Source organism: Sinocyclocheilus grahami, unplaced genomic scaffold, assembly GCF_001515645.1.
Source record: "Sinocyclocheilus grahami isolate Dianchi unplaced genomic scaffold, SAMN03320097.WGS_v1.1 scaffold29.1, whole genome shotgun sequence".
NCBI lineage: Eukaryota > Metazoa > Chordata > Actinopteri > Cypriniformes > Cyprinidae > Sinocyclocheilus > Sinocyclocheilus grahami.
The window spans coordinates 1,839,665-1,860,662 of NW_015505208.1; the positions used below are offsets into that span (position 1 = coordinate 1,839,665).

The window sequence follows — 20,998 nt, forward strand, 5'->3', positions numbered from 1 at the left end:
AATGCCTTATCACATCCTGCTTACTGGTGAATCTCTGTAAACAACAGATACACAGAGGTAGTAAGGTGGGGGAGGTGGTGTGTAGGTTCTGAAGGAAACCAGCAATGAGTTATTTTATTACTCATGCAACAGCTGCAGAGCATTGCAGCAAATTGCAGCCAGGTGGGTGAACGGTGCAAAACACCAGCAGTCGTAGCAGCAGGTAGAAGGTGTATTCACTGTTCCCTACTCACATTGCAGGGTAGAGAACTTGAAAGTGAATAATTTGAAGGGTGTATTTAATTTGGAGTTTGCACTATAGACTCTCTTAACAATAAAGCATAGGATTATGACTCAGTTATGACATTATAGCATTTTCCAGGCTCACCTGATGTTTGAATCTGCTACTTAAAAAGCTAGACTGTTTATTACGTTTTATTTCACCATTTCTAATTAAGATGGATCACTTGACATGCGAGATCACAATTGCGATATTCTCCGCTTCTGAAAAATCATGTTCCATGCAGATGGTTTTGGAATGTGCACGGGGAAAAGACAACAAACAAACAAACAAACAAGGCAACCAAAAAAATGTTTCTCTTTTAATTCCCGTCTGAGATATGATTCCATTTTTAATTAAAGTATTAAAGGTTTTTTTTCTTTTTTTTCTTTTTTTTGCAAACTAGGGGGTTTTTGCTGTGGTTTACCTGCATGCAGTGGTAGTGGGTACTCTTGCCATTGAGATGGCAGCCGTGGTAGTACACACTGCAGTCATCCAAAGGGCTGAAACGCATGAATCCATGCTGCAGGGAGTTGTCCCGCTTCTTATGCATGTTATAATGCCTTATCACATCCTGCTTACTGGTGAATCTCTGTAAACAACAGATACACAGAGGTAGTAAGGTGGGGGAGGTGGTGTGTAGGTTCTGAAGGAAACCAGCAATGAGTTATTTTATTACTCATGCAACAGCTGCAGAGCATTGCAGCAAATTGCAGCCAGGTGGGTGAACGGTGCAAAACACCAGCGGTCGTAGCAGCAGGTAGAAGGTGTATTCACGGTTCCCTACTCACATTGCAGGGTAGAGAACTTGAAAGTGAATACTTTGAAGGGTGTATTTAATTTGGAGTTTGCACTATAGACTCTCTTAACAATAAAGCATAGGATTATGACTCAGTTATGACATTATAGCATTTTCCAGGCTCACCTGATGTTTGAATCTGCTACTTAAAAAGCTAGACTGTTTATTGCGTTTTATTTCACCATTTCTAATTAAGATGGATCACTTGACATGCGAGATCACAATTGCGATATTCTCCGCTTCTGAAAAATCACGTTCCATGCAGATGGTTTAGGAATGTGCACGGGGAAAAGACAACAAACAAACAAACAAACAAGGCAACCAAAAAAATGTTTCTCTTTTAATTCCCGTCTGAGATATGATTCCATTTTTAATTAAAGTATTAAAGCACAGTTTTGTGCAGGGTTAGACAATAATAATGAGGAAATATGCTAAAATACCCCTCCTCGAAATTAAAATCTCCTACACCACGGAGCAGTCCGGGAGAAAAAAACGAAGCGATGTGGGGGAAAAAACCTCACTCTTGAGAGATCAGGGCAACCAAATCTGCAGTAATTGGGCTTGAGCTAATATTACAGGAACTGAAACAAGAGTAGCTGAAATCAATGAGCCTCTTCCAATGTAAATCCATATTTTCTACATAAATGAGAAACAGGAGAGAAAAAAATATGACAGAAACATCCACAAAACCTCATTGCCCATTTATGAAGCTTATCTTACAGGCAAATAAAAAATAAATAAATATATATAAATACACATAGATAAATACTTAAACCTTGGCTATATATAGTGTTACATTTCCAATCCTGTTTCAAAAGAAGAGAACTGTATTTATATGATATATGAGCTGATGTCCAACAAACGGTGATGACAGGTATTTGGGATGTTGACAAACAAATAAAAAGAGATACTGATCTAGATCCGGCCACACTGAGCGGAACTGTGGAAAACAGCAGGAAATTGTATCAGTTGGGCTTCTGTACTTAGCGGAGTGGCCACACGGTCGTGTGGACATTTATTTTAGGATTTCCATCGCATTGCAGGATGGCCATGAAAGGAGAGGCAGGGCCAGTATGGAGTGGAGCAAAGGCTGGCAACTGCAGGATAATATTCCAGCACTGTGTCATGTAACATTTTAATGACTTATCAATTCCAAAAACAAGTTCATCTGAGCCTCACTTTTCTGCTAGGGTGAGCACAGTCTCCTGTCTGTCATTGCTAAACTGCCAAGTTTCACTGACGCCTTTACATGCACAGAAACATTCCGGTCATATTCTAATTGTGTAAGTGACATGTACAGTAAATGCAGTAACCAGATTGCCACAACTTTAGATTACGCCAAAGTTATGGGTTTATATAAATACGAATAAGATCTTTCATTATTTTTTTACATTGTTTATGCATTTGGCAGACACTTATCTAAAGCAACATTATAAGTTCATGAGTTCCCTGGGAATCGAACCCATCACCTTGGTGTTGCTAGTAACAAACTCTATTGTTTTAGCCACAGGAAAGCTTGCGCCTGTATCAATCAGAATTTTGAGTTATTAAAAGGCAGATTTGGGTTACTAACATTTTACAACCACTAAAACAAACTTTATGGCCTAAGTTTGTAATAAGTGGATTATAAAATGTGAAATTATAAGAGCAAAGGCTTATCCAGAATATCAACCTTAATCAGAAAATGACGCGCATGTATAATGGAATCAATGAATTCTTAACCAACACAAGTCCCAAAAACGGACAGTTTCAAAGGGACTTTTCAGCCGACTCTTCTTACAGTTTGAGGAATTGTTCTTGAATAACAAGAGGCAGCCTGCTGGGCTGAATAAGTCCCTTTTAGATGCAACAGCTGCCCTGTTGTCTTCAGCAGGATTCCTGGATGTTTATAATGAAAAATGTAATCAGATGATTAAAAATGAAGTGGGAGATTATGACTAGAGAGGACTTGATAAAGAAAAGACGGAGCGGCTCTCGTTGCGGGAGGATTTTTGATGTCTTCGACAAATGCGCCCGTCTTTGCCTGCTCTTTTCCACCATATGCGCGTGAGCCGCTGCTGTCTGTGTTCTGATCTGCTTAATGCTGATTTTGCTGTGCTGAACATGACAACTCTGAGGACATGGATCAGATTAATAATGCGAAAGGGGATTATGAGTGGCCCAAGAGTATTAGCAGATGTCCTTAGAAAAAAAAGAAGGCATCTTTTGAAAGTATTTACCATTAACCATGAAAAAAAGGAATGCCACTCTCTGTCTGATTGAGTTTTGAGAAATTGACCTCATCTATCTAAACCTGTTAATCCAGTATGATGGCAAGATAAAAGCCTTGTCCATAAGGTTTTGTTTGGCTGTTTCCTTGTGTGTACCCTGGCACACTTCAATCATTTCCTCTAACAGTTATCTTTCTCTCCTGTCAGGAAGTGATGGAGAAAGAGTGAAGGTGAGCTTTAAATTGGTGTTGTGACACTCTCTGCATTATGTGGTTATCCTTACAGAAGCCAGGTGCTTGGATTTTAAGCAGTGAGGGATGAATGTTTAGGTGTGTTGACCTATGCCAGTATAATTACAAAAATTACCGGCTGACAGTCTCATTTATCACCAAAAAGTGGGTGAACTAAGAAAGTTACAGGCGATTTTACTTGCATTAGCACTTGGTGAGCATTAATTTTGAACCCTGCTTGCGGCTGTCGTACTCACCTGATAGTTACATTCAGGGTCCATGCAGTGATAATGCTCTCTGTACTGGTAAGCACAGTGCACATGGCCACAGTGTTGGCTCCCAGAGAACCTACAATCAGACAGAAATATCATATTTGTGTCATTGTTAGCGTTTTGGTGGAGCATTCTGAATGCAAACATTATTATCACATTGAGCACAAAGATAAACACGATTTGAAAAACAGCAAGTGAGACAAAGCGATCAATTTCAAAGAGAACAAAATCAGCATTTACTGAAACGGAGTAGCATTTCGCTATTTCTATTCCATATACGAAACCTCTAACAATGTGGGGGCTGATCTTGAAAGGGCAATTTAGCCTTTTATCTCCGCTTGATAGATGCCCTAACACTGACAGAGTCATCTTCACGGAGCTCAGAGTCATTACCAGGAACTATAAACACATAGAGAAAACAGGCCTACGCTTCCTCGACCATACGATTGCAATTCACTCTCCAGCCACAGCAATCTCCACCAAATTAGTTCCATTGCCTTCAAAGGGAGTAGGTAGACTCTTATTAAACTGTAACCCCCGACATAATTCACTCATTTGCTCGTGCTTTAAGCCCTGCCAAATCAGCGTTCGGCTCTCCAGGTTAACAGCCTATGCTTTAATCAGGGAAAGGTTAGGCCTAATAGAAAGGTTTGAGTGTGTCTCCGTGCGGCTTCCTCCTCTTCACTTTCACTGACTGACTCGCCTGGTCTTCAGCGCATTGGTGGCGCTTTAAAGAGGCACATTTCCTGAGTGTTTACAGGCTGATTATAACCCTGACGATGATGACTGTTAAAAACCTCCAATTACAGCTCAAAACACACAAATAAACATTCGCACCGCCGCTGCCAAGAGCACCATCTGCTGAAGTAGAGAAAAAGCTAAGTAATTTTTTTTCCCCCTACTGCCTGGATTATCCCTAGACTGCTTTTACAAATCACTTTGCTGAGTTCATTAAGCTAATTGAATGGCGAATCCACTACCTGCTAAACGTGGGTGGTGTTCTGAAGGACTGGGGAGGTGGCAGGCACTTTCGTTTGCTTCTTAAAGGATCAGTTCACTCTAAAATGATCGTTTACTCACCTACATGTCCTTTACAAACCCCCCTGATTTTTTTCCTTTCATGGAACACAAAAAGAAAAATTTTGACAAATTTATTGGTGTTTTTGTTTTTTCAATGCAATTGCACTCAATGAGGACTGGAGAGTTTGAGCTCCATAAAAGTATAATAAAAGTAGTCTATATAATTATATTCCAAGTCTTCTGAAGCCATTTGAAAGTTTTATTAGAGGTATATTAAAATTTAAGCTAAATTCATGACAGTTCATGAGAGAAATAGTATTATGAGGTTTGTGAACTAATCTTTTTTCTTTTCTTTTTTTTGAGTTGGATTGTTTTTAATGAGTCACTTAAATTTGATTCAAAATGAATGACTCGTTCACAAACTGAACTGATCTGGTTTTTGAGTTCAACTCAATGACTCACTGATCCAGTCACAGCAGTCATCAGTTTGCTGAAAAGAGAAATGAAGAATAACACTGAAATGCAAAGCAATTGTTTGGATTTAAAACTCAAAACATATAGTCATATGGTCCATTTTTATAATATATTTTCATGAAGCTTAAAAGCCTCAGTCCCCATTCACAGTAACTGCATGGGATAAAAATGGCCAGTATAATGTTCAAAATGTCTCCTTTTTTTGTTCCACAGAAGGTTTGGAATGACAAGAAGGTGAATAAATGGGAGCAGAATTTTTATTTTTATTTTTTGCAAAAGAGATTAGAGCACAGGCTACGGTATGGTGTATCACACAGTCGCACCAGCACAGATGCATGTGTTAAACTCACCCACCATTAGCAGCCCCTCTGCGTCGCACTCAAACATTCCCGGTCCTGTGTACACAGAGGCCCCCTGGGATGGCAGCCTACCCCAGCTGTATCACTTTGCCTCTGGACAATTCCCACTTGCCGCGTCAGGGGGCTAATGGGCCACGCTGCTATTCAGCGGCAGATTAAATATTAATATCGCCACGATACAGAGATTGCCACACATCTCCCGTTACAATAGAGACACGCCGATCAAAGTTTGGCGCAATGGTGGGTACATAAAAGCATTTAGGAGGGAAAACAGTGACTAAACACTACCAGGGAAGCTCTTTAAACATCAAACCGCGGCAGCGCGAGGAGATAAAGAACTTTTTCCCCTTTTGTGGGGGGGAAGGTGGGTGTAGACAAGTTTACAAAGCTGCTTTTTAGCACGACTGTTCTCTCATTAGCGTGGATGATTCCCCCCCCACCCCCCGATCCTTCAACAACCCGCCAATACACCAGGCAGCATTTGCCCTTTTTATGAGTCCTCATTTTTCTTTTTTCCCCTCCTCTCTTTCCTTTCTTTTTTTCCCAACACGGAAATTGAAACTGTATCTGGGCTTATCTACTGCCTCCCCGCGCATCAACTGCCGAGATGTTTAGACAAATTTTATGCATTATGCAGTGCAAATATCAAAACAGTTCTTGGCAGTGCCAGCAGAAGCCTCATTAAAAATTCCTTAATTAAATCTTCTTGCAAAATGTAATCAGTCCAAGGAGGGTTTTTGTGTGTGCACAAGGATGTGTGTGTGTCTGTTAGTGCCAGGGCTTTGATTTGTGGCCTTCATGTTACGGCTTGGGAGAGTAATCATTAACGCCAAAGCCACTTTGCCTTTTGAAACACGCCTTTTTCTCTCTTTAAGGCTAGAATAAATAAACAAATGATTATCACCTTTCTACTGGCGCGACAAAAGGAAACAGAAGCCGATATTGGAGTGCGCTGCATCTATCTCCGTGCTTTGTCTGCAGTTGCGAGTGCCTGTCATTTAGTTGATTCAGTATCTTCATTTGAAGTGCAGATATTAGAAATGAAAGTCTCAACTATCTGTGCAGTCATGCCCGATGACACACGGGCACACGCAGGGCAGTCTAATGTGTCCGATGTTTTCACAAACATTTCATGCTGTTTGCTCAAGATTTTACGGAGTTCGGCTTCAGCGCTGGCAGGGAAACTGACACTGGGGAAAAAAATTACTCGCTTTCCAGCCTTTAATTCAATTAATTTTCCTTAGTCCATAAACCTGGCGCGCTTACGCGTAATTTATCGTCCGCACAGAAAGTGTATTTTTGCAAATCTACGTCCTACTTTATTAAAACGTAAAATATGTCCTCGATTAAAGAATGTTGTCGTGAAGTTTTGTGAGGGTGAGGATTTGCATACCTGGCGATATATTTCTGGTACACGTTGACGTCCTCTGTGGCAGGTTTCTCAGGAGGAAGGCCGTTCCTATCATAGCACGGAAAAAAAGAAAAAGGATTAATGGTATACATTCCATCAGTAATAAAAACAAACTGACGCAGTATTTACTTATGAGCCATTTCAAAGTTTGGGCTATCAATATACATTTTCTTCGATGGAGTAGCGATTTGGTTTGGGAATGAATCAGGGAGGTATATATGCACGCTTTGATGCATGGCCTCCCAACAATGAAAGCACAGAGGGAAAAAAATGTTTTTGAATGCATAAATTATTTATGTGTGTTTTTGGAGAGAGCACAAATGCAAAGATGAGACCTTCCCAGGAATGAGCTTCTGGATGTTTCGTATATCGTACTTTGACGGCCTGCCGACCTTGCCGGTCTTAAAAGCGATGGCGCCGCCCATGTCAGGGTTGCCCTCACCGGGTTTAAAGAGGTGCAGGAACTTGACATTCTCCAAGTCATACTTGGAGGGTCGCTTATAGGAATTGCCGTTCTGCTGTCTGAGACTTCTAGTCCTAGCCGTGCTACATCAGTATGAAAAGTGATCTGGGAGATCGAAAGGGCATGAAAAATTTAAGAGAAATGTATCAGGTATTTGAGAGGAAACTCCCTACGCTTTGCCATGCATCATTTTAGCAGCTTCTACTGTGTTTGAGCACATCATTTCATTTTAAGCTTAAAGATTAGAGCTTCATGACAGTCCTTACAGGTCTCCACATCTACTCGCTTTCTCGATTCATTGTTGCCTTGGAGTATTACTGTCATGCTCACCAAATAGGGTACAAAAAAGGAACTGAAAATGACTCAAGGTGTGAAAGGTATATATGTATAGCTTTTTACAATTGTATTGGTCACACACACAACCGCATATGCAGTACGACACACAGAATACAATAAAATGAATTAGATTAAAAATAAAATATATGAAAATAAAATATATAAAAATACATTAATATTACTAAAATTATGTATTTATTGTAGATGTGATATACAAGTGTATTGTATATATTTTAATATACATATAAAATGGTCAGAAAATGCACTGAATGCTACAGCCAGATGAGATCTGTGTGCCTCATCTGTGTGCCTGTCATTAGACACCAAAGCACACTGTATACATGAAAGCGCCTGCTATTTTGACTACATTTTGACAAAGTACACTCATTTATTGTTAATTAGCCTCAATTTAATCACTGCTGAATCAGTCACAAATAAAACGCTAACTGTAAAAATAATGAGCTATTATTACTTACTGAAGGATATTTAGTGCTACTGTACGTATCTCCAGAACTACAGTTTGGCAAAGCAAGGCTTCAGTCATAAATTTGGCATCCAGTGACTGTATTTTTGTATCGGTCATGACTGCTTAGAGGGGTTTTGTCAGGTCATGTGATTTTACACAGCTTTAAAGTCAGGACCGGCTCTTTAATCTCTGTCCCTGAACATTTTCCAAGGGCAGCAATCAAAGACACTCCTGCTTTGGGTAATTGGACATATTCCATCTGTACCTTTTTTCAAACAGTTGGGAAACTCCCTTCATTTTCTGACAGAAATCCCCCTCTCTGTCTCTGAGTGCTATCGGTCTATCATTAGCATTATTATTAGTGTCAAAAGTCATCTGTATGATATACAGCCACTATACTGTTACAGGGATAGTTCACCCAAAATGATCAACTCATGTTGTTCCAATCCTGTTCAGTTTTTCTTCTTTCGTGGAATGCAAACAAAGTTATTCAGACGATTTATTTTATGTTCCATGGACAAAGAAAAACAATTTTTGGGACAACTTTCTATTTATCATTTTTCTTTTTTGAGTGAACCGTCATTTTGAGATCAATCTGTTGGTATTAGAAGAGATGTTGGTTGTACTACACACAGGAAAAGTAATAGCTGTGGCAACAGTAGTAGCAGGTGGTAACACTAGACAGGACGAGAAGTCTAGCATGCCAGTGGGCGGCTCTGTATGCGTTTAATAGACTATCAGTGTCAGGAGAATGATTGGACTTAAACTGCACACATTATGCCAGGACCTAAGAGGAGATAACCTTTTAAAACAGCATGTAAATGAGTTTTCCCCCTCATCCTTATCTCACACGCTCCAAATGATGTCATGTGCATGTGGTTGGAAAGCCATGGCTTTGGTGGAAAGGTACGATTTGCCTGGCTGAACTCCCAGCACTCTCTCTCTCTTCCTCATGTCACTGGAGAGTACAAAAAGAAGTGCTCTAATCTCACCACTTCATACTGGCAAATTCCAGCCTGTGACAAAGCCCTTGTCTACGTTTGAGGCAATTAAGGTACATTTTTCCCTCCGTGGTGTGATAACAAATGGGCTTTATATCTCCTTTCTGCTGACCAAACATGGCCATCAGAAGCAGTGGTGGTGATGATAAGGACACACATGTAAGGATCTATATATATGGACTTATCTAGGGTCCACTGACAACACTGTCACTGTTCTCAAACGGACATTTCTGATGCTGATTTTTAAATCTTAAACTTGTTCAGTTTTAGACTCAACTCAACAGTTTATATTTTGAAAGATGTAGACTTCAAAACATACCTCTGTATTTCTCTTCAGAAAAAAATCCAATAAAATTTGCGGTAATATCAAGAAACCACTCATTAAACATAAAAATATTTTAACAGGGGATGATATTAGCTTCTGTTGATAAGCAAAACTAAAGGTAGCTTAATTTATTTGGCTAGCTAGTGTGGCTAAACTATGAATTTTACCAAACATCTTTGGTTAGAATTATTAGAAGTAAAATTAAATTCTATTAGAAATAATTCTGAAGTGAAAAATATACTAAAAATGATACAAATATTTATAAAAATGTAATTATATACTTAAAAAAACTACGAGTGAAAACATTTTTTTTATATAGCTAATATTTTATGCACTGATATTTTTACATGATCTATGGCCTAGCCTGGTTGGGAGCATGGCATGAATTTGACTGTTATGGGAGGCATTCTGTGATTTTATGCTGATAGGGATTCTGCTCAGTCCCCTGATGTGAGGAGTTAAATGTTTTGAAGGTCGCAGTTTCTCTCATTGATCTTGCGATGTTTGTTAATTACATTGTCACTGATGTTGTGAGAGATAATTAAGCCACTATGTTTATATGCATAATTATGTGCGCTCTGCATCAGCCTTTGAAAGACAGCAGCACGAGGGAAGAAAAAATATTTTAATTGTGAGCCGCTCAGTAACATGGCAGTATAGATGCCCTAGTTACAATCAACAAAGAGAGAGAGGAGGGAAAAACAACTCAAGACAAGAGTGGTGACTAATGTCTGCTCACTGCAGTCTTCAAACGCTTTTTCTTAATTTTGAGATGCAGAAGCAGCCAGGGCTCAATGAAAGCAAAGGTGTACAACACAAACACATATTTACAGACAGCTTTCTTTATGACCATGAAATAAACACAAAATGACTGATTAAAACCACAAAGCACTCATGTTTGCCGGAAAATACTTGATTTTCTGAGAAACTCTTGGCCCTACCTCTGTGATAGAGGCCACAAGCATATAGGTGCTTCTACTATAAGAATGAAAAAAAAACATGAAGCAGAAGAAAAACTGAAAGAAGAAAGCATTTGACAAAAAAGCACCAGCTTAACCTGATTTCAGTAGCTATCTGAGAAAAGAAACGTCTTTTAAACAAAGTGATATCTCTTATCTCCTGTTGCTATCTAGCATAGTTTCTGTCTTGTACCTTTGTCGAGTACTGCAGTCTTCCTGAGATAGTCAGAGGTGAAAGTTCACAGAGGTTTTAAGGTGGAGATTGTGTCAGTTTCTGCAGATTTTGCTTGCTTGTTATCACTTTGTGAAGGATGGCAGCGCTTGCCTCATGTTATCTAGATGACTGTACAGCAAACACAGAAGTAAATGTAGTCTTCGTTTCTTTCTATACTGATTTAAAGGCCACTCGTTATACTCAAGACTTTATTTTTCTGAATCTCTAGGATTTAATTTCCTGAACTGATAGAGACCTGGAGTCTCGGCAGAGCTGGTCTACTATGTAATTGGGTCCGGGTGGTAGCTACGTTTTGTGAGCTTATAGAAAATCAAAGAGTCAGAGTGTAATCCTGGGTGTAATATGAAGCTTAGCCGGCCTGCACTCTTGGCCCCTCGGCTGCTACACACATACACGGCAGTCTCTATAAGCCTCTTCTAAAAATGAATTTCTTCTTCTAGTTCCCGTTTTCCCCAATGCAGATTGTTTCTATACAGTATGTTTGCGAATGGCAACAGTTACTCTTTTTATGTTATAGAATTCTCTTTCCTAGAACTGCACTTGTGTAGCTGTGGCCCTGTCAAAGTGTCACTGTAGTTATGCTTGCAAAGCACACAGGTAAAGTAAGACCTGTGAAAACTGAGCCGGCAAGCCTTTGAGGAGAGATTTTATCTTGCTTATGCACACTTGTTTTGGCTACACAGAGAAAAATACTGAACAATGTGATCTAAACAGTATTTTTACTGTACGTCAAGTGTAGATCTGCATGTTTTTTTTCAGACGCTGAAATGCAGTCAACACACTAACAGCATCTAAAATCTAAATGTTTTGAGATTCATAGAATAATAAATTCGTGAGATTAAAAAGTTGGTTTTATTTTATTTTAATAAATTAATTAAATGTTTAAAATGTAATATTTTGTAATGTCATCACATTTATTTGACAATTTAACATACCATTTTATTGTTAATCTATCTATCTCTATCTAGATTTCATTTATAAAGAATTTCTCAGACAGAAGTCTCTTCATCCCAGTATGAGATTGGGAGTACTGAACCTATTCATCAGGGGACCCTCATAAAATTTTGGAAATATTTGTTCTGAGTCTGACAAGTTGGATTTGTATGTCTACAGTTTGAGATGCTGTCGATATTGTGCACAAACATACAAAAATGTGTGTGCAAATGTAACATACAAATACCTATGCATACTAATGACATTATCCTAAAAGAAAGAGGTGATACCTGGTGAGGAGAAGGGGGCTTGGCGAGGGGGGGCTTCAGTGGTGGGCTGGTAGCTGTCGTCCTTGTGCGGGCTGCCCTCCGAGTCCTTGTCCTCATGATAACTGCCCTCGTGGGAGCCTGGCATGGTGTCGGCTTCTTCCGCGTTGTCTTCTACATCGCTGCAGCCTTTGGGCTGTACCATATAAACGCCTTCAGGGGGACAATCGTCTCCATTGTTGGGTTTGAGTCCCCTGTGCTCGCCCCCATCTAAGGACTGTGGATCGTCGGCGTACTCGCCGTTCACCCACTTCTCAATGGCCTCGCGCCGTTTCTGGTCCTCCTCAAGGCTCTGGCCCAGGGTCAGGCCCTCTGGGAAGTCGCTTTCAGGCCTGTCGCCCTCATCGTAGTGCAAGCTGCCCCGCTCGCTGCTGTCCACTAAATCTGAGTCTCCCTCGGCATTCTGGGAGCTGCCGTCATACACCACCTGCTTGCTAAGCTTGGCACAGATCGCATTCAGTTTTAGGCCACCTTTCCTTTTGGCGGCCATTGTGGATTTTCCTGAGGTCTTTTCAGTGCATAAACTCCTCTCAGCTGTTGATGAAATAAGAAAGAAAGAAGAAAGAACATTTTAGTGATTAAAAACAAGATTTATGGAAGTTGTTTACTCATTGATAACGGTTGCGCCATCCTTCACTGCTTCAAGCTAACCACAATGCCTCTCGCAATAAAAACACAAACCTGTTTTTGTTTTTGTTTGCTGTTACTCTTATATACACACAGGCATTCCTTTTCTAGAGCAATAGAGAATTATAAAGAAAACATCACATGCATGTCTGTAAGTTGTCATTCACACCTAAGAGAAGGTGAGAAAGGGAATGAGAGAAATATCTCTTCCTACAAACTAGATCTCAATCAGACCCCCAATAGTGTGTCAAGCTACCACTACGGTGAGATTTAATCCTGAACATGACAGCAGAATAGAGACAGCCTAACACTGACTGAAGACTCCCTTCACCTAAAGAGGCCCAGCATCCTGCCAATGTGAGCCTTAACTCTTGGCAGCGCAGGGATGAGAGCAAGGAAGACTATAAGAAAGTACATCTAGAAGCAGAAAGAAAGAGACAGAAAGCATAAAAGAGACAAACACAGAGAGAAAAAAGTAGCAGCCATCCCCTCACCTCACCTCCCTACGCTTAACCTGCTTTAGTCTCTACAACTGTCACTCAAATTCGCCATCAGCCCCTAAAGCTGCTTATACAAGTGCAGAAGACCACCACACCAACTGTTTTTTTTTACCACATAAACAGCTATTCTCATTTCAGTAGACATTTAAGAGATCAAAACAGTGGTTTGAGAGTCAGATATACAGTACACACTTCCTGTGCATCCCCCTTGAATATAGACAGTTGAGAGTGTAATGGAACTGATCATTCGCACACGGTTCCAGTTAAAAATAGACTCATTCCATTTTACCTGCCGCACAATGAGAGCATTTCCAGTTTACAGCAGCATGAATTTCCACGGTTCAATGTTCCAATAATTCTACAGAAATCTGCATGTGAAGATTCCGCATGGGCCTGGTCATTTGCTATTTCACCCCAATGTGCTATCTATAATATCTATCCCTGCGTCAACTCCCCCCTGCAGCTGTTCTGGGTCCGTCCATATCCAGAGATGCCTTTTTAAGGGCAGAATTCTCTCACTGCTAAGTCACCCTTTCGCCACAAATCTGATGCAAAGATTGAGCAAAGTTCACTTTTAATAGGTTTTCCAGGCTTAAAATCGAGCCCGTTAGATGTTTATCCTGCAGTAAATAAAGAATGGGAAACCTGCGGGATGTATAACGGTCTGTGGAACGCTTTAGCTGGTAGTTAGACGCTGCGTTGAGATGAGCTATTTCTAAACATCACATGAAGCTGTCAATACAAAAGATGGTTTGGTTCGAATGGATGCTTTAACAATAAAATATCACAGTTTTTGATGGGAAAGTGTGTAAAATTGAAATCTAAATGAATTTTTTTTGGCATAATGAGCTTTTGAAGAGACTCAAGGTAAGCCTGTTACATACTAGATGTGCCGTGCACCCTGTGGCCCCCGGCACATGCTTTCTCAGTTACTGTATTTACACTCAACACTTCCTCTCTGAAACAATGAGCTGAGGAATTATGCACGCTCTATGCTGCACCGCATGCATCTAAATGCCTCAGATGTGCTCATTTTTACTTTAGACAATTGCAAGGCCTGGGTTGAAGAGGTCATTCAGTTGAGGACAGCAATTTTGAACCCCCCCCCAAAAAAAAATCAGCTGCAAAAACTATTAGGAAGTGGAAACATAAATTCTGAAGTATTTTTTCAGAACACCTCCAAAGGAAGATTGAGGTCATTTGGGCGTAACAGTAAAGGTCATTCACTGTTTACCCTGCTCAGTATTTCATGCTTTAACTAGTGATTTCCTTTGCATTGCAATCTCGCTTTTCCTTGTAGGAAATGACCCCTGAGAAGCGATCTCGTTCCATTACCCACAAATTATGTGCGGTTCTTTTTTTTTTTCTTTTTAACAATCAAAACACCCATGATCAACACCCAGCATCTAAAATTAGCACTCGCCATGTGGCAAATGCAAATAGAAATTTGCTTTTGTGAGTAAATGCTAACTATTTGTCAGTGACCAATAATTTTATAAGGAACTGTAAATAATGCAAACAATTCAATTCAATTCAATTGAAAGGTATACAAACATCTGTAACATTTTAAATAAAAATAAATATTATAAAAATAATTTCTAAAAAAATGTATAATTATACACACACATAAAAATATGAATAGAAAATTCTATAAAAAAGTATTTCTAAACTGAATCATTCATGTATGTATATTAAATGTTAAATATTACATTAATGAATATACTATATAATATAACATAAATATTATAATAAATATAATATGAAGAAAAAAAATAAGGCTCTTTGTCTAGAGATGAGATCTGAGGTTTTAAATGAGAGAGGATCAGGGCACTAATGAGACTCTCCGGAGCTCAAAAAAAAGATCACGGTAAACCAGTTAGTAGCTGCTGCATTAAATACATGCCCGGCAATAGATATGCCTCAGCTCTGACCAACAATGGAGATCGCTATGGTAACACCGCTGTTTACTCAAAGTCGTTTGTGTTCATGATAGCATGCAGTGCGATAAAATCAGTAGGGACGCAGATAAAAGAACAGCCTCTCCTCTGGGATCCCTCCCACCACTCTGGAGACCGGCACTCATGTTAAGAAAAATAGGTGTAACAAACAGCAAACCTTGATTTGATGCGTTTCGGCAAAACGCTATTATTTCAGGCCCTCGAAGACACCTGTCAGCGCTAAATAATAAACGAACAGTGGGGATGATCACAGCAAAAGCTTGTTTTCTTTAAGAGGTCCTGTTTATTGTAATGCTGACAATATTTTTTACTGGAAATAGTGCAGAGCTGGAATTGCCGTAATGCTTTTACTGTATAAGGAGAAAACCTTTGCGAAAAAGTCAAGAAACTATTCTAAACAGATTCAACAATAAGAGTGAGAGAGCTTTTTTTTTTATCTGCTCGCACATCAAAGGCCCCACAAGCCCTGTTTCTTTTCAGAAGTGTGAGGCGGAGGACGCTGGGAATGACAGAAAAGCTGCCTTGAACGTGGCTCTCCGGGCCCTGCGTGTCTCGTTTAATGCGGAGCTTCTGTTTATGTGCCGGAATGATATCATGCCCAATCAAGTGGTGTTTCAAATCCTAATAATGCCGTTGGAAGTGCATTATTTGTACGAACGTGTGCTGACTGCAATCAGCCCACCAGAGTGAGGAAGTGGCTGTTAATGACTGCTTAGATTGGCGTGTCCTGTTCTTCACTCTCTCCGTCTCTCCGTCTCTCTCTCTCTCACTCTCGGTCTGACAGGAAGCGTATGCACGCTAAAGCTGGGATATGACAGACTCCTTCTCACCTGGCATCCACTGCAGCGATTGTTTTAGAAACAAACTCTGTTTACTTGGCTAAACCTGAATCCCTCGACTTAGTGGTGATCTAACACTCTGATCTGCCCTGTCTGATTTCATACAGACTTTCAAAATACGTTGACTAATGCAACGACAAAACCCTGATAATACGGAGCATTCATTAATGCAACAGGCCTGGACAGCATTGGATTATTTTTCATTATTTAAAGATCCTCCTGTCAGAGCAGTTTCTTTCTGTCCTGACTTTTAAAAGCTTTATTATGCTATTATAATCCTTTTGACAGATTTACTGACCTGGAATGTGTATGAATTACCTTTTTTGTTTTGTTCCAGGTAGAGGATCTAGGACCTCTGACTGTCAGGGGCTTCTGCAAATGCAACTTAATGAGGTAAATGTCAAATAAACCAAGAAATGAGAACGGTTAGCTGTTCCTGCCCCTTCCTTGGTGCTTTATTTTGCATATTTACAATGCAGTTTCCAACAAGATGGAGCCAGGTTCCCAGGTATTTCCTCACCTACTAAAGCTCGGACACACACATATGCTGAAATAATCCCCTCTGTTTTTATTTTGCTAATTTACAGCTTGCAGGAAGGAGTTTGTGTCCCCCACCGCTCCGAGGGAAGGGGAGCGGAAAAGTCAGCATCGGACCGGTTCTCCACACACTTCTCGTTCTCCAGCATCTGTCCTCTCTTTCGATTTTATTACACAAGAATAACAATAAGCAGGTCTGCGACCCCGTCTATGGAATTTGCCGTATTTTTTCCAACGGTCTGTGCTGATGCTCCGAATTTCCATTTTCTGCATGCATATTTAATTGAGTTTTGTCCCAGTGGTGCGGAAATGATTTGTTTTTTGCTCTCTGTTCACTTGACTCCTCTTCGGAGTCGGTAACCCTGATTAAGACGTTCACGTTAATTTCCCAGCGCACACCTTTTTTTGTGCATTAATGGTTCTGATCGTCTAATTAAAACTTCTCAGCTTCGCTGCTGATCACCGCTCGTTGTGCCTCTGACCTGAAGTTTTAATTGCCGCGTCAGAGGCGATAATAATAATTTCTGGGTTCTGATGATTAAAAACAATGCCATTCCCAACTGCCACTTAAAGCGGAAAAAGATGGAAGGAGAGGCTGAGGTGAATCATAAAGAAAAAGGAGGTGAAAGAAAGAGAATTAAAAGGTAAAAGATGGTTATTTGAGGATTTAAACAGGTTTGTTTGGTATCTTAGTATGAGAGGGGAGGATCGGTGCTCACAGGGCAGGTTTACCTGGTTTGTAGTGTACTGTAAATGAGGGCAAATATGACTAAACAAATAAAAAGCTTCTCAGAACTGCATGAGGTTAGGAGAAACCGTGCATTCCGCATCTCTATGATACTTATTTTAATAGTTTTGTTTTTGGTCTTAGTTTTGTAATGTGGCACTTCGGCGGTATCTGATGTCTAAAAGCAAGTTGTTGCATTAAGAAGTTGTGGCGAAAATAAAATGTCTGCTGACATGTGCATTAATGGCAAAACTATGATATGGTTTTATAAACTGCTCATACTCATACACACTATCATTCTGTCTTTTTTTGTCTGATGGACTCTAATGGATTTTTCAGATTCCCATGCAGGGATCAATTTTTTAGTGAGAGATACACATCCGGACAAAACAATTATGCTCATGAGTTTTTCTTTTTTTTCCCTGACTTTAAAGTTGTTGTTTTTTTTTGAGAAGCAAAATATGAATGCAGAGGGCATGCACACAAGTACACACACACTCACTCAAATCTGTTGTATTATTAATCAGTCCGTTGCACATCTGCTTGCTTGCAATGTGTGTTTTTTCACATCAATAAAGCACTTATTGCTTTTAGTCTGGAATGTGACCTTGCATGTTGCATGGCGTCTTTGGACTGACCTTGAAGGACCTACTTTGACTTCTCCCTCTCTCTCTTTTCTGAAACCTTCTGCCACATACAATAATTCAGTTACATCCCGTTGCAGGTAACAAAAACAAACAAGCCATGGAGAAAAAAAGGCACGCACATACTTGCCGCTGAGGACAATGGACAGAAAATGGCAGATGCATATTTTGACGCACAGGCGGAAAAGGAAATATTTTGTTTAAGCAGCGCAGTTAGGGAGCAACCCTTCAATTCTGAGAACAAATACATCCCTGAAGCCTAATTATAAGACAAAGCATTTAAGATGTTCCCTGAGGACAGGAGGGCTGAAATGGGGAAAAGTAAAGTCTGAGGTGATCCGAACGGCTCTGCACATGCCCTGATGACTCTCGTGAAGGAAGTCTGTCTCACAGCTGGCACAGCTGTTTTCTAAAGAATGGGTCTGATTCATTCACAAATTAAAATCCTGTCATAATTTTCTCAACATAATGTTTCAAACCTGCATGACTTTCTTTCTTCCTTCTTTACTTTTAAAGTCACTGGACCCCTATTGAAAGGACCAAAAAAAGTCTGTGGCCAATAAGTTTTTTTTGTTGTTTTTTTTAATGTTTTTGGAAGAAATCTCTTCTGCTCACCAAGGCTATATTTATGTGGTCAAAATACAGTGAAATCAGTAATAATATGTTTTTTAAGTGTATTGAAAAACATATTTACAATATAAATAACTTCTATTTTAATTTATTCTTGGCTTTCTTTCTTCCTTCTTTACTTTTAAAGTCACTGGACCCCTATTGAAAGGACCAAAAAAAGTCTGTGGCCAATACGTTTTTTTTGTTGTTTTTTTTAATGTTTTTGGAAGAAATCTCTTCTGCTCACCAAGGCTATATTTATGTGGTCAAAATACAGTGAAATCAGTAATAATATGTTTTTTTAAGTGTATTGAAAAACATATTTACAATATAAATAACTTCTATTTTAATTTATTCTTGTGATCGCAAAGCTGAATTTTCAGCAGCCATTACTCCAGTCTTCAGTGTGACATGATACTTCGGAAAATATTCTAATATGCTAATTTGCTGCTCAAGAAACATTTCTTATTATTATCAATGTTGAAAACAATTGTGCTGCTTAATATTTTTGTGGAAACAGGGATACATTTTGTAAGGATCCTTTGATGAATAGAAAGTTCAAAAGAACAGAATTTATTTTGATCAATTTAATGATCTTAGCTGAATAAAAATATGAATAATAAAAAAAGTTTAAATAAGAGTATTTTTCATAGTGTATATATAGTGTAATTTTCAAAAAAGAAAGTCACATGGGGCTGAGTACATAATGACGGAATTTTCATTTTTGGTTGAACAAACTCTTTAAAAACAGTTGTATGGGGCCTACTGTAAAATAAATTTCTACATTTAAAAATAGTACATGATGGCCTCAACACTCGTTGGGTAGAAGTTTGATTGAAGCGGACCCTGGCACACAGGGTTAATTGACCGAGCTGCCATGTTTGAGGGGCAGCCTGTGTGCAAAGCGAGAGTTTGACAGGAATCAAGGTTCCGAGGAGAGGCTCCCCGTGCCACTGAAGGGCACTTGAGCTGATATCTGCATAGATTAACTGCTTGAGATGTATTTTTGTCACGAGGAGCCGTGGTTAGCGTGGGGCGAGCGGACGCAGAAGGGGGTGGGCTACTCTAGTTCCTCCAGTGCAAGGGCACAACGAGAGGTTGGTGGCCGCTGGAGCCGCCCAGACCAGAGTCTGTCACTCAGAGTCATTATCTGTGGGGATATATTTAATTTAGTGGTTCCGGAGCTGCGCTGCTGAGTAAGCCAAGCCACCATTAGGGCCGTCCTCCGGGGGAAACACAGCACACGCCGCTCGATTAGTTATCAATTAAGAGTGCAGAAACCTCCACCTGCCGTGTGAGAGAGAGGGAAAGAGTGGCAGAGAGGAGCAGGACCCGGATGACGCCTGACTTTTTCTTCTGTTTTCCTCTGCCTCTTTCCCTCTCGGGCCTTCGAACATCAGGTTAACCTTGATATGAAGCACTGTCAAGCCGGATAGCGTCAATCAAGGAGGGCCCTTTCAGATAACCTCAGTGTGAAACCTAAAAAGCAACCTGTTTAGATGTTTAGACATGCCCCCTCTCACCAGCATATGAATTTCATTAAAGAGAAATGAGTTGTGGCACTTCTTTAACAAGACTCTTAAGACATTTTGACAGGCTTTAAGACACTTTGCTGTTAAAAAAAAAGAATGAATTAATTAGCCGTGCAGTAAAGCCTCCGGCTAAGTTAGTAAAAAGGCAGAACATTTAAAGAACTCACCGAATGTCGTTTATGTTTCTATGTTGAAACGGAAAGTTTTGGCAGGACATATTTTTTAAATATATAATTGGTTTAAATGTCACAGTCATGAACCATGATTTGCTACATGCCAATCAGTTGCAGAAGAGAAGGCATTTGATTGGACTAAAATCTGTTGTGCAGGATGCTATCAAATAAGGCCAGAAAAAAAATTTTGCTTGCATTTTATTGCACGTTGTAGTTCCTGGTGCACATCTTCAGAAACGAGAAAAGGAGGTGACGATAAGTCAAAAAAACTACATTTCCAGACAGGAAGCCTTGCTGACAACTTCGATCCCTGGCCACCATTAAAACATTTGCTCTACTTCACAGACTGCCTTTTTTTTAAAAACTTTTTTATGCACAGAGGAACAATTTGCAGGTGTCCCCTGAACTTCTCAGGTTCAGACTCTTTTAGTTCTCGAAGTTCCCTTCTGCAACAATACCTCTTTAAAACAAACCCGAACTCTTTTAATCTAGGCTTTGTTACAGTGAAATGCGGTTTGTTGACAAGACTGAAACATCTGAATCATCCTGTGAGTGTCACGAAGCTCAATATGCGTTGGTTAAAAAAAAACACAAACAATATGAACAAAGCACTTACTGTAACTGTAATAAGACATTCAGATCTACGACATGTAATGAATATGCACAGCGTCAGTAAAATGTTTCAAACTACAATTTAAAAATATATTTTATTAACATTAAAAATAATAGAAAAAACAATTTTTGAAAGCTAACTACATATGAAATTTTAGCAAA

At 39.6% G+C, this 20,998-nt stretch overlaps 1 protein-coding gene across 1 annotated transcript in view; it reads right to left on the bottom strand.

Moving 5' to 3' along the window:
• Window positions 1-20,998, bottom strand: part of LOC107571541 (zinc finger protein castor homolog 1-like) — an 83,408-nt gene that overhangs the window by 20,255 nt on the left and 42,155 nt on the right. Inside the window, exons 2-8 of the mRNA XM_016257866.1 lie at window positions 12,043-12,612; window positions 7,671-7,701; window positions 7,370-7,580; window positions 7,164-7,273; window positions 7,017-7,082; window positions 3,756-3,846; window positions 687-851 (exon numbers count right to left, since the gene is read on the bottom strand). Of these exons, the coding sequence (XP_016113352.1) occupies window positions 687-851; window positions 3,756-3,846; window positions 7,017-7,082; window positions 7,164-7,273; window positions 7,370-7,580; window positions 7,671-7,701; window positions 12,043-12,612 (1,244 nt within the window). The remainder of the gene's footprint in view (window positions 1-686; window positions 852-3,755; window positions 3,847-7,016; window positions 7,083-7,163; window positions 7,274-7,369; window positions 7,581-7,670; window positions 7,702-12,042; window positions 12,613-20,998) is intronic.